A 14341-nucleotide genomic window follows, 5' to 3' on the forward strand; every position below is an offset into this window, starting at 1 on the left:
ATTTTAAGGTGTACAATGTAATGATGTGATATAGGTATATATTGTGAAATGATTATCACAGTAAGTTTAGTTAAAACCCATCACCTTACATTATTTACAAATTTTTTCATTGTAACACTTCTGTATTTTTAAGGCAGTTCTGCTTATAACACAGTTCTTCATTAGTAACCAAACATGTTCCTTTCTGTATTTTCAATTCACGGATCCTTATTTTACTTTCTAGAATTAACAGAGTAAGTCTATCCCTTTTTTTTTTTTAAATTGTAGCCCTTGAAATATATAAAGACAGATATATACTTAATTACAACTTGAAAATCTAAGCACAAGGAATTTATATATCATAATATCTTTGATCCTCATGACAATCTTTATCAACTAGGTATTTTATATCCATTATATAAGTGAGGAAGCTGAGAAAGTGAGAAATTTGATCTAAGCTAGTTAAGTGGCAGGTTTTGAATCTGCATCTATTTGACTCCAAAGGTTGAGAGGAAGAGAAAAAAGACTCTTATTTATGCCTATCAAATAAACCTAACAAGGTTAATTCACCAGGCATGACAATCCTACAGAAGCCCTGCTGGCTGTTACTTATCACTACTTCCCTTAGGAAACATATATTGTTGAAAAATAATTTAGTCTAAATATTGCCTAACACCAACCTTGTGTTAAATGGACTTTGATTCGCAAAATCAGCTTTCCTTTTTAAAGAATAAGAACAATTTTTGCCCACTTCTCACTAAGTTTTTCTTTTATTTTCTTTTGTTCTTCACAATGCCTTAAGCAATGTTCCCAAACTTCTCTGATGTTATCACCTGGGGAACTGTTAAAAACACAAATTCACAGGTTCTATCTCAGACCCACTGAATCAGGATCTCCAGAGGAGGGACCTGGGAAAGTATTTTTTAGTTTCTTTTTCTTAACTTTTTATTTGGGACTAATTTCAAATTTATAAAATGTTGCAAAATAAAAATAGTACAAAGATCCTCACATAGGCTTTATCCAAAATTCACCTGATGTTAGCATTTCCTCCTATTTGCCTTATCATTTGTTCTGTTTCTGTAACACACACACAACTTTTTTGTGAACCATTTAAGGATATACTACATATGTCATGGTCCTTTACCCCCAAATACTCCAGTGTATATTTCCTAAGACTAGGAATATTCTCTTCCACAATCATAGTGCTATTATCAACTTCATAATTCACTTTGATATATTTCATCTAATCTAGTCTACCATTCACATTTTAATTTTGCCACCTGATCTAATATTATCCTTTGTAGCATTTCCCCCAATCCAGTACAGGATACAGTCTAGGATGAGATATTACAATTAGCTATCACATCTCTTTAATCTTCTCTATCTGGAACATTTTCCACAGCCATTCTTTCTCTTTTATTATACCAACATTTTAAAAGAATACAGTCTCATTCCTACTTTTTAATTACAACTTCCTCATTTTATGTTTGTCTGATGCTTCCTCATAATTGGAATACTGCATAAATAATGCTGTGTCCTTCTCTGGGTGTCCCGCAGGAACACCCCATAAAGTTGTTGCTTGATTTCTCCACTGTATACCTTTATTTTCTAAACTAAAAGCAGTCTGAGAGGATACACTTTAAGACCATGCAAATATTCTGTTCCTCATCAAAAAATCTGCCCTCATTTTAGCATCCACTGATGATTCCTGCCCAATCCTCTCCCCTACCTGATCCTACCATGACGGCTGCAAAATGAGACTTTCCAACTCCAACATTCCTTCCACATTTATTAGTAGGCCCTTGGCATCCTACTGAAGCAAAGGACCTCCCTTCTTCCCAATTTGTTTATTTATTTATCATTGATAAGGACTTACACATTTTTCAATGATTTAGAATTCCTTAGTACATTAACCTTATTATAATTCTACAAAAGTACTATTAGTAATTCCTTACAATAAGTAATAATTACTTAATTATTTTGGTGCTCAAATTGTTCCAGATTTGGTCAGTGGGATATGCTTCTTTAATTTGACTATTATGTCCTTGTGTCTTGCTTCATCATTCTTTGGAGCATTTTTCTACCTTGTGTCAAAACAAATTCTTCCAGCTTTGACTTGGACCTATCCTGCCCCAGCCCTGGAATCAGCCATTTTTCCAAGGAACTCTACTTTTTCTTAGTGGAGAATAACAATGCTAGAGGCAAAGATCTGGGTGCTAGGTATGCTCATTGGACTGGGGTGTCTGCTTCTTGGCCCTTTCAGTGGACAGAGGTAGGAAATACATGCATATATATATACTTCTGTGCTTAAGCATATACGCTTAAATATATAGATGTTATCTACATACACTGGCTTATTTTCAAAATCATAAATTCACATTAATACCCTCAATTCCAATGCCCCTCATGGGGTTCTTTTTTTGCCCGCATTTTTAATGAGCACCACAAGTGACTGTTCTAATTAGGGATGTTTGGGATACATTGCTGAAGATTGCTGGTGAATCTCAGACACAATTCTCAGTGCTTTTCCATGAAATTCAACTGGATCAAAAAACCAACTAATTTAAAACATTGGGTGTTCTTCCATTTCATTTATCTTAATGATCAGTTCCCTTTTCCTACTGAATATCTGGTTTATTCAATTCCATTCTGAGGAAAATTATCTTTGACTATAAGAGCAAACTAAAAAGTGATCACTTTCTCAGTCATCATTCACCAATGGCCAGAGGTCTGAGTCTGGCGCTTTTCTCTTTTTAGTTTTTCTGGATATTAACGCCAACTTAAAGTTTTTAAAAAGCACTTATTACTTTTAGGGGACATGACTCAGCACATTTTAGCCTTGAAGATTCAGGATACCGTTTTAGGAGTACTACCAACCACGTGTGCGTGTGCATGTGCGTGTGTGTGTGTGTGTGTGTGTGTATGTGTGTATAGTAATATGCTCTCAGCCCTTCTCTTTCCTTTTCCCCCCGCCTCACTGGTTTACTTGCAATACTATAGTTCAGTGTTCTAACCTTCAGAGCATATCTAATGATGCCCATTTTTCACTATAAAGGAGTATGAACGTGGAAATTATTAAGTGTTCTACTTCACCGACTAGGCCTTCCTTTTTGGTTAGAATTAAGCCCAGAATAGCAATTCTCCTTGTAGCTTCTTTTACTGTTTGTTCTCAATCAGATCAAGGCAGATCTTGCCCAATACTGGTATATGGCAATGAGGGGATATAGAAAGAGGAATGAAGAAAAATCCTAAGGGGATGGTAGTTGGAAGAGAAGGAATTTTCTGTGGCAACTAACCAAACATATTTCTGTCGATATGTAAAAGATATCCTGGATTAAGTTAGGGAATGACTCTGAATGAACAAAATCAGCAACGGATTGGCTTGGAGTAGCACAGAGCAGCAGAGCCGCTCTATTGGTAATTACTCCTTGTACTAGTTTCTTTACCTTCAAATGAAGATACTAATCATATCTACTTCATAGGGTAAGGATTAAACAAGTTAATACATGTTAGGTAATTAATGTGGTTATTCCCATGAAACAACATTCTTTTTCTGTTACCAATAAAGTGACAAATTGCATTGGTAGAGATTCCCTCATCCCTCTGAATAAACTATCTCCCTTCACCTACCCTCCCCATCTGCCCCCCTTTAGGGTTATCTTTGTGATGCATGAGCAAAATTACCATTTGAAAACTACAAAACTCCACTATAGAAATGACACAATAAAAGCAAGTCTTTTATATACAAAAACACTTGAAGGACATTTCTAAATGTTTAAAACTCTTTTGTGGGACTTCCCTGGTGGTCCAGTGGTCAAGAATCTGCCTTCCAATGCAGGGGACATGGGTTCGACCCCTGGTCTGGGCAACTAAGCCTGCATGCTCTAGAGCCTGCGTGCCACAACTAGAGAGCCCACACGCCACAACGAAGAGCCCATGTGACACAATGAAAGATCCTGCATGCCACAACTAAGACCTGACACAGCCAAATGAATAAATAAATATTTTTTAAAAAGCTCTTTTGTGAGGATAATACTCATAGATATTACTAATCAGACTTATGAAAACTGTTACTTTTCAAAGAGCTATTTTCTAACCAACCTCTCACTTCCAAGGTTACCCATTTTATTAAGTGTCCCAATGTGTAGTTTAAGACTTCAAATGCACTATGAAATACAGGCTATTTATAGATTAATGGATTCCTATAATTTCTCACTTGCTTGTAAAAAAAAGAACATAAAATGTTAAAATTCAGGACACATGTTATCACTCAAAAAAATACCCAATAGCAATAAGATAATCATGATACTTACTTCATCTCTATAAAGTGGGCTAGTATAATACATTATGTCCATTGCACTGCTATTTAACATATCCCTTAAACCTCGCACTTTGTCTGGAGTTATGGAATCAACAGTGTCTACAAGTTAAAAAAAAAATTAAACTTAGAGAAGATTCATTTTAGGGAAAGAATAAACTGTGAAAAAAGTTACATTCCTTGAAATAACTGCTTTAAATTAACATTTATATATTCAAGACTAGCTTTGAATCTAATGAACCTTACCTTCTTGAAATTTTACTATATGTAAATTTAAAAATAATGATGAAGGGTATTTACCTACCGCAAACATCACTGCACTCATTAGTGCTGAAAGGTTAAAAAACATTTCCTCTAAATCAGGAACAAGCTAAGGATATCTACTTTTTTTATATAATTAAAAAAATTTTTATTGAGGTTCAGTTGATATACAATATTATATAAGTTCCAGGTGTACAAACAGTAATTCACAATTTTTAAAGGTTATATTCCATTTTCAGTTATAAAATATTGGCTATAGTCCTAGTGTTGAACAATATATCCTTGTAGCTTATTTATTTTATATGCAGTAGTTTGTACTTCTCAATCCCCCCCTTCCCCTATCTTCTCCCTCCCCCTGGTAACCACTAGTTTGTTCTCTGTGAGTCTGTTTCTTTTCTGTTATATTCGCTAGTTTGCTTTGTTTTTTAGATTCCACATATAAGTGATAACATACAGTGTTTGTCTTTGTATGACTTATTTCACTTAGCATAATACCCTCCAAGTCCATCCATGTCATTGCAAATGGCAAAATTTCATTATTCTTTTATGGCTGAGTAGTATTCCATTGTGTATGTATATATATGACATCTTCTTTATCCATTCATCTGTTGATGGACACTTAGGTTACTTCCACATCTTCACTATTATAAATACGTAATGCTGCTATCAACATTGGGGTGTGTGTAACTTTTCAAATTACTGTTTTCGTTTTTTTCGGATATATACTCAGGAATGGAATTGCTGGGTCATATGGTAACTCTATTTTTAGTTTTTTGAGGAACCTCTGTACTGTTTTCTAGGGCTGCACCAATTTACATTCCCACCATCAGCGTATGAAGGTTCCCTTTTCTCCACATCCTCTCCAACATTTGTTATTTGTGTCCTTTTTGATGATAACCATTCTGACAGGTGTGAGGTAATAGCTCACTGTAGTTTTAATCTGCATTTCTTTAGTGATTAATAATGTTGAGCATCTTATTTGCCTGTTGGCCATTTGTGCATCTTCTTTGGAAAAACGTCTATTCAGGTCTTCTGCCCATTTTAATTGGGTTGTTTATTTTTCTTGATGTCGAGCTATATGAGGTATTGGATATTAACCCCTTATTGGTCATATCATTTGCAAATATTTTCTCCCATTCCAGAGTGTTCCACCTATGTTTTCTTCTAGTTTTGTGGGTTTACACTTAGGTCTTTAATCCATTTTGAGTTTATTTTTGTATCTTGTGTTAGAGAAAATTCTAATTTCACTCTTTTACATGTAACTCTCCGGTTTTCCCGGCACCACTCATTGAAGAAACTGTCTTTTCCCCATTGTACATTCTTGTCTCCTTTGTTGTAGATTGACGATAGTGCATGGGTTTATTTCTGTTCCATTGATCTATGTGTTGGTTTTTGTGCCAGTACCCTACTGTTTTGATGACTGTAGCTTCATAGTATAGTCTGAAGTCAGGGAGTGTGATTCCTCTAGCTCTGTTCTTCTTTCTCAAGATTGTTTTGGCTATGCAGGGTCTTCTGTGTTTCCATACACATTTTAAAATTATTTGTTCTAGTTCTGTGAAAAATGCCCTTGGTATTTTGATAGGGATTGCACCGAATCTGTAGATTGCCTTGGGTAGTATGGTCATTTTAACAATATTAATTCTTCCAATCCATGAACATAGTATATCTTTCCATCTGTTGGTGTCGTCTTCAATTTCTTTCATTGGTGTCTTATAGTTTTCTGAGAACAGGTCTTTTACCTCCTTAGGTAGGTTTATTCCTAGGTATTTTACTCTTTTTGATGTAATGGTAAATGGGATTGTTTCCTTAATTTATCTTTTTTGACAGTTTGTTGTTAGTGTATAGAAGTGCAACAGTTTTCTGAATATTATTTTGTACCTTGCAACTTTACTGAATTCATTGATGAGCTCTAGCAGTTTTATGGTGGTGTCCTTAGGATTGTCTAGGTATAGTATCACAACATCTGCAAACACTGACAGTTTTACTTCTTCCTTTCCAATGTGGATTCCTTTTATTTCTCTTTCTTATCTGATTGCTGTGGCTAGGACTTCCAATACTCTGCTGAATAAAAGTGGTGAAAGTGAGCATTCCTGTCTTGTTCCTGATCTTAGAGGAAATGCTTTAAGTTTTTCACCACTGAGCATGATGTTAGCTGTGGGCTTGTCATATATGGCCATATATGTTGAAGTATGTTCCTTCTATGCCTATTTCCTGGTGAGTTTTTATCATAGGATGTTTACTATTTGAACAAATGTTCTACCCGAAGTCTTAGCCAGTGCAATATGATAAGAAAAAGAAATAATAGTTTTAAGAAATGGAAAAGATCTGTTTTCATTTGCAGGTCATGTGATTGTCTACACAGAATATACAAAAGAATCTACAGAAAAATTACTAGAACTCTCAGTTTTGTTTTGTTTTGTTTTGTTTTTTGGTACACAGGCCTTTCACTGTTGTGGCCTCTCCCGTTGCAGAGCACAGGCTCCGGACGTGCAGGCTCAGCGGCCATGGCTCACGGGCGCAGCCGCTCCGTGGCATGTGGGATCTTCCCAGACCGGGGCACAAACCTGTATCCCCTGCCTCGGCAGGCGGACTCTCAACCACAGCGCCACCAGGGAAGCCCTAGAACTCTCAGTTTTAATGCATGTATAGTTTTGCATAACTACCACCATGATCAGGACACAAAACTGTTCCATCACCCTAAAAAAACTCCCACATGCTGCCCTTTAGAACTCAACTCCCCACCTCCAAACCCTGGCAGCCACTGATCTGTTCTCTATCCCTTTAGTTTTGTCTTTTGCAGTATGTCATATAAATGGAAGCATAAATTATATAACCTTTGGGTTTCACTTCTGTGATGTTGTGATATAAGAAATACATATTTCGTCCTTGTCCCTGGTTCTGACACAGGGTTCCAAAAACCCTTTTAAGTTCCTGAGTGATAGGGTGAAAGGAATGTCTTTTACAATTCATAATGAGCCTCTGCCAATCCTAACTAAGTATATGCTAATGAGCTGACTCTTAGAGAATGGGGGCTGGTTGCCAGAGGAACCAATTTTGAACTTCCTGTCCCATTCACCAACCTCTGGGAAGGGGAGAGGGGCTGGAGGTTAAGTTCAATTGCCAATAGCCAATGATTTAATCTATTATGCCTACATGATGGAACCTCCATAGAAACCCTAAACAACAGGGGTTGAAGGGCTTCTAGGTTGTTGAACAAATGGAAGTACTAGAAGCATTGTGCACTTGAAGAGGACATGAAATCTCTGCACCCCTTCCCCATACATTGCCCTATGTAGCTCTTCATCTGGTTGTTCGTCTGTATCCTCTGTAATAGTCTTTAAATGAATAAATGTAATTTAAACCAGTAAATGTAAGTACAGTTGATCCTTGAACAACATGGGTTTGAATTCTGTGGATCCTCTTATATGCAGATTTTTTTCAATAAATACATACTACAGTACTAGACCATCTGTGGTTGGCTGCATCTGCAGATGGGGAACTGTGAATACAGGGTTGGAATATAAGTTTATACTTGGATTTTTGACTGGGGCTGAGGGGGATGTCGGTGCCCTTAATGTCTGTTCAAAGGTCAACTGTAAATGTTTCCCTGAATTTTGTGAGTTGTTCTAGTAAATTACTGAAGCTCAGGAGGGGGTCGTGGGACCCCCCCCCCACCCTCAATTTATAGTCAGTCACAACTACAGGGGACAATCTGGAACTTGTGATTGGCATCTGAAGTGGGCAAAAGCCTCGTGAGACTGAGACCTTAATCTGTCTATACTATCTCTGAGCAGTTAGTGTCAGAAATGAATTAAATTGTAGGACACCCCACTGATGTCCACCAAGAACTAAAGAATTGGCTGGTGTGGGAAAATCCCCAACATATTTGGTGTCAGAAGTGTTGAGAAGAGAGAGAAACAGTGGTGTTCTTCCTTTAGCTTCTTTCACTCAGCATAATGCCTTCAAGATTCCATTGCAGTAGTTTAAACCTAACAGAAAATTACAGACGTAGGGGTTTTATTAAATGTTAATTCATCCAAGTTATCTATTGATACATTCCTGAGCAGCCTAAAATATTTATCTGGGTGAATGGAAAAAGCTCAAAAGATAATGTTACTACACCAGAACTTTACATATGAGCTGTTGCTGCTGAGAAGTCTTCTTTGGTCACAATCTTTTTTTGCTGTTGTTGTTAAACGCATTACAACTTTGATGTCACTTTGGTTTATAAGCTATAACTGACATTCCTAACTGACTATGAGGCAGAATCACAGACTAGGAAGAAACTTTGGAAATCATCCAGGGAGGCAGTTCAGATGAACAAGGGCTCTGGTATCGTGCAGACCTAGATTTTTGCCTGCCATTCTTCATTAAATTCACATTTTACTGAGTTTCAGTTTCCCTATTTTTTTTGTGTGTGTGTGGTACGCGGGCCTCTCACTGTCGTGGCCTCTCCTGTTGCGGAGCACAGGCTCCGGACACGCAGGCTCAGAAGCCATGGCTCACGGGCCCAGCCGCTCCGCGGCATGTGGGATCTTCCCGGACCGGGGCACGAACCCGTGTCCCCTGCATCGGCAGGCAGACTCTCAACCACTGAGCCACCAGGGAAGCCCTCCCTATTTTTAAAAGAGAAAATAAAAGTAGGTATTTCATAGATTTGTGAGAAAATTAAATGAGATACTCCAAGTAAAATGAACCACAGAGTGCCAGGCACACAGTAAAAGCTCAAAAAACAGCAGTTGCTACAATGTTCAGTACAACTCTCTCATCTTTCAGATTATGTAAATAATCAACCTAAACATTCTATTTTAATGGTCTTAATATTCAAAGGACAAAACTTTGTGTAAAGAAAGATGCATATATTATATAATTTCTCTATGTTAGATTATAATTCACCAGCCCAAGGAATACAGGAACAACAATAAGACAAAAGGCCTGAAGGCTTCCCTGGTGGCGCAGTGGTTGAGAGTCCGCCTGCCAATGCAGGGGACACGGGTTCGTGCCCCGGTCCCGGAGGATCCCACATGCCATAGAGCGGCTGGGCCTGTGAGCCATGGCCGCTGAGCCTGCGCGTCTGGAGCCTGTGCTCCGCAACGGGAGAGGCCACAGCAGTGAGAGGCCCGCATACCGCAAAAAAAAAAAGCCCTGAGATTTTTATTTTCCAAATATAAGGGAAGAAAATTGTTAGGAAGAAAATGTAAGCTTATATAAAACTGTGGACAACATATGTTTTAAAAGCATTGACGGGTCACTTCTCTGTCAAAAACTTTAGAAAACATTTTGTTCCCTTCACTTGTCTCTCTCCTTCCCACCATCCACAGAGGGCATGCATAAAAACTGTGTTATCTGTGAAATCTATACAGTGGTCCAAAACGACATAAGTTGATGTAATTATTTTTTTTAAATCAATGGATTTTATTTTCTTAAATAATCTAGAACAAAGAGTGAGTATAACTCAAGACAAATGAATTAAAGACACTTCATTCCCAATGAGCAACACTTTGTTGCCTGACTAAATCATTTAATTTTTAAACAAAATGTACCTCCATCCAGAGTAAGTTTTGACCGCCACTCAACAGGCAGAAATTCAACATGTGTTGCATGGTTGGAAAAATGCCTTTCTTCTATTTTTCTTGCAGCCTCTCTCATCCTAAAAAAACCAAACCAAAACAAAACTTTATCAGAGTAACTTCCCATATGTATTTACATGGTATAAAATGTCTTTAATCATAACACTTCCACTTGCTTATAACTTTGTCCAATTATGTTTCAATTACTGCTACACTGTGCAACAGTTTGTAATACTAGGATACCTTCATTTCAAAACTATTTTCCTAAATTTGCCATCTATGATTTCAAATATTACAAGCTTCAATATTATATTCTAAATAATTATATGTATAAATCTTTAGAAGAGAGAATAGTATAATAAAATACCCCAGCTCCAAATATTAGCACATCGTGACCTGTTATTTCATCTATTCCTCCACTTGCTCTCCCCACAACATAGATTTTTAAATTTTATTTTGAAAGTTAAGGTACAGCAAAATTGACTTTTTTCCTTTTGGTGTCAACTTTATAGATTCGTGATTAGCACCACTACAGTCAAGATACAGAATAGTTCTATTATCAAAAAAAACTCCCTCAGGCTATCCCTTTATGTTAGCACCCTTCCCCCATAATATTTTAAAGGAAATCCCAGATATCACAGCAGTGCATCTATAAATAGTTCAGTATATATTTCTAAAATGTAAGGAAAACATAACTTATTCAGAACTATTATCATACCAATCCTTCATTTCAACAATTATGTTTAGCGGTCCCATTTTCCCAGTTAGACTATAGATGTTATTTTATAATAACATAAAAAATATTTTTTTACACTTTTGAATTGAGCTCCGAATACAGCCTATGCATTGCAATTGGAAGATATGTCTCTCAAGTGTCTTTTAATCTATAGATCGCTCTCTCTCTTCTTTGGCTTTGTAAATCTGTTTATGTTCTGTAGAGTTTCTGAGAGTCTGATTTTTTAATGACTGCATCCCCAAGTGTTATTTAACATGTTCATTGCTCCCTATTTGGTAGTGAGATATAGCGGCCTGATAAGATTCAAGTTCTATTGTTTTGGCAAGACTACTACTCCATAGGTATATATACCTGGTTTTCTCTCTTTTTGGTGACACTAGCAGTTGTTACGATCACTGCTTATATCCGTTAATTTACTATGATTGCAAAAAAGTGTTTTTTAAATCCCATCACTCCTTATACTTCTGGAAAGAGAAATTTCCTCACATCAAGTACCGGCTGCCTTGTGATACAATCAAATAGTTTCTGTGTGAACTGAGAAAAGGCAGGATAAATGGTTAATTCTTCTCTTTTATTAACAATTAAATACTGAGTTGCTATAAGGTTTTTTGACATCATTCATTACTAACTCATAGATTTAAACATATTTGAAGTATTCCAACCCACTGTAGTTATTATCCTTACGGATGCTCAAATTGTTTCCGTTTTTGGTCAGTGAGTCTCTTCAAGTTGACATGTGTCTCTTTGACACGACCTCAATAGTTTGGTTTTTTTTTTTCAACAATTCAGTGGCTTTTAGTATATCACTGAATTGTACAGCCATCACCATTATCTAAGTTCAGAACACTTTCATCACTCCCAGAAGAAACACCATACCCAGAGTACTCACTTCTGATAATTCCTACCTCCAGGCCCGGGCACCATAAATCTACTGTGTGTCTCTCTGAATTTGACTATACTGGATTTTTTCAGATAAATGGAACTATAATACATGGCCTTTTGTGTCTGGCTTCTTTCACTTAGCACAATGTTTCAAAGTTTGTCCATGTTGTATCATGAGTCACTACTTCTTTGCTTTTTATGGTTGAATAATATTCTACTGTATGAATACACCGTTTCTGCTTATCCATTCACCAGCTGATGGACATTTGAACTGTTTCCTTTTTTTTTTTTTGGCTATTATAAATAATGCTGCTATGAATATTAACAAGTTTTTGCATAGATGTATGTTTTCAATTCTCTTGGGTATATACCTGGAAGTGGAATTGTTGGCTCTTATGCTAACTTCACATTTAATTTTTCTGAGGAAGTGCCAAACTGTTTTCTAAAGCAGCTGTTCTATTTTACAATCCCATCAGCAACATGAGGGTCCTAATTTTTCCACATCCTTGCTAATACTTGCTATTTCCCATCTTTTTGATGAGTCATCCTAGTCGTCAGCATGAAGTGGTATGTCTCTGGTTTTGAATTGCATTTCCTTAATGACGAATAATACTGAGCATCTTTTTATGTGCTTATGGGCCATCTGTATATTTTATTTGGATAACTGTTTATTCAAATCCTTCACTCATTTAAAAAATTGGGTTATTTATTTTATTATTGAATTTGTAGGTGTTCTTTATATATGTTAGATGCTAGACCCATATCAGATTTATGATTTGCAAATATTTTCTACCATTTTGTGTGTTGTCTTTACTTACTTGATAGTGTTCTTTGAAGAACTAAAGTTTTAAATTTTGACAAAGCCCAATTTATCCTTTTTTTTCCTTAGTGGCTTTTACTTTTAGTGTTATATATCAGAAACCATTGCCTAACCCAAGGCAATGGTTGTAAATCACAAAGATTTACTCCTATATTTTCTAAGAGTTTTATAGTTTTAGCTTTTATATTTAGGTCTTTGATCCACTCTGAATTAATTTTTGTATGTGGTATAAGGTAGGGGTTTCACTTCATTCTTTTGCATGGGGATATCCCGGTGTCCTAGCACCATTTGTTAAAAGGCTATTCTTTCCTGATTGCATTATTTTGGTATTCGTGTTGAAAATCAACTGAACTCTCAATTCTATTCCATTGATCTAGGTCTATCTACAGGCCAGCCAGTACCACAATGTCTTGATTACTATAGCTTTGTAGCAAATTATGAAATTGGGAAGGGTAAGTCATCCATCTTTATTCTTTTTCAAGATTGTTTTGGCTATTCTGGGTCCCCTGCATTTACATGTGAATTTTAGGATCAGCCTGTCAATTTCTGAAAAAATGATAGGTGAAATTTTAATAGGGATTGTGGTGAAATTTGTAGATCCATTTAGGAAGTACTGGCATCTTAACAACATTAAATCTTCTAATCCTCAAATGTGGGTTGCCTTTTCCATTCATTTAAGTCTTCTTTAATTTCTTTCAATGGTGTATTATAGTTTTCAGTGTAGAAATCTTACACTTCTTTTGTTAAACTTATTCCTAGGTATTTTATCCTTTTTGATGCTATAGGGAGTGGAAATGCTTTAATTTTCATTGCTAGTGTAGAAATACAATTGATTTTTTTGGCCACACTGCACGGCTTGTGGGATCTTTTTTTTTTTAATTTTATTTATTTTTGGCTGCATTGGGTCTTTGTTGCTGCACACAGGCTTTCCCTAGTTGCAGCAAGCGGGGGCTACTCTTCGTTGTGGTGCATGGGCTTCTCATTGCAGTGGCTTCTCTTGTTGTGGAGCACAGGCTCTAGGTGCGCAGGCTTCAGTAGCTGTGGCTCATGGGTTCTAGAGCACAGGCTCAGTAGTTGTGGCACATGGGCTTAGTTCCTCTGTGGCATGTGGGATCTTCCCAGACCAGGGCTCGAACCTGTGTACCCTGCATTGGCAGGCGGATTCTTAAGCACTGTGCCAGCAGGGAAGCCCTCCTCTATTTTTAGAAGTTCTTTATATTTAGAGATATTAACTGTTCATCTGTGATACAAGATGCAAATGGATTTTCTCAGTTTGTCTTATTTCTTTTTTTTTGCCATATGGTTTTTTTGGGATTATATATTTATCAATATTTTCCCTTAAGGTCTCTGGATCAAGTTATAGTTAGGACAGTTTTCTCTATTACTAAGGTACATAAGAATTCAAACTCCCCTCAATCCTACCTTTTAAATCCATAGTATTTGTATGGTTTCATTTCTTAGGTTCAAATGTGATCCCACTGAAATTTATCTTAGTGTGAAAAATGGGCCCAATTTAAATGTTTCCATATGGCTGCCTAGCTATCCCAACACACTATTTGTTAAAAGTCTATCTTTCTCCATTTCTAGTATATTTTTATTTTTAAAATTATTTGTTTATTTATTTATTTATTTATGGCTATGTTGGGTCTTCATTGCTATACAGGCTTTCTCTAGTTGCAGCGAGCGGGAGTTACTCTTCGTTGTGGTGTGTGGAGCGCACAGGCTTAGTTGCTCTGTGGCATGTGGGATCCCCCCGGACCAGGGATTGAACCCGT

At 36.6% G+C, this 14341-nt stretch overlaps 1 protein-coding gene across 8 annotated transcripts in view; it reads right to left on the bottom strand.

Moving 5' to 3' along the window:
- Positions 1-14341, bottom strand: part of DDHD1 (DDHD domain containing 1) — a 91309-nt gene that overhangs the window by 22489 nt on the left and 54479 nt on the right. For all 8 annotated transcript variants that reach the window (XM_030855005.2, XM_030855003.2, XM_030855004.2 and 5 more), the window contains 2 exons: positions 10102-10208; positions 4293-4399 (listed from right to left, as the gene is read on the bottom strand). In XM_030855005.2, coding sequence (XP_030710865.1) covers positions 4293-4399; positions 10102-10208 — 214 coding nt within the window. The remainder of the gene's footprint in view (positions 1-4292; positions 4400-10101; positions 10209-14341) is intronic.

The sequence above is a fragment of the Globicephala melas genome, chromosome 2 (genome assembly GCF_963455315.2).
Source record: "Globicephala melas chromosome 2, mGloMel1.2, whole genome shotgun sequence".
NCBI classification, from domain to species: domain Eukaryota; kingdom Metazoa; phylum Chordata; class Mammalia; order Artiodactyla; family Delphinidae; genus Globicephala; species Globicephala melas.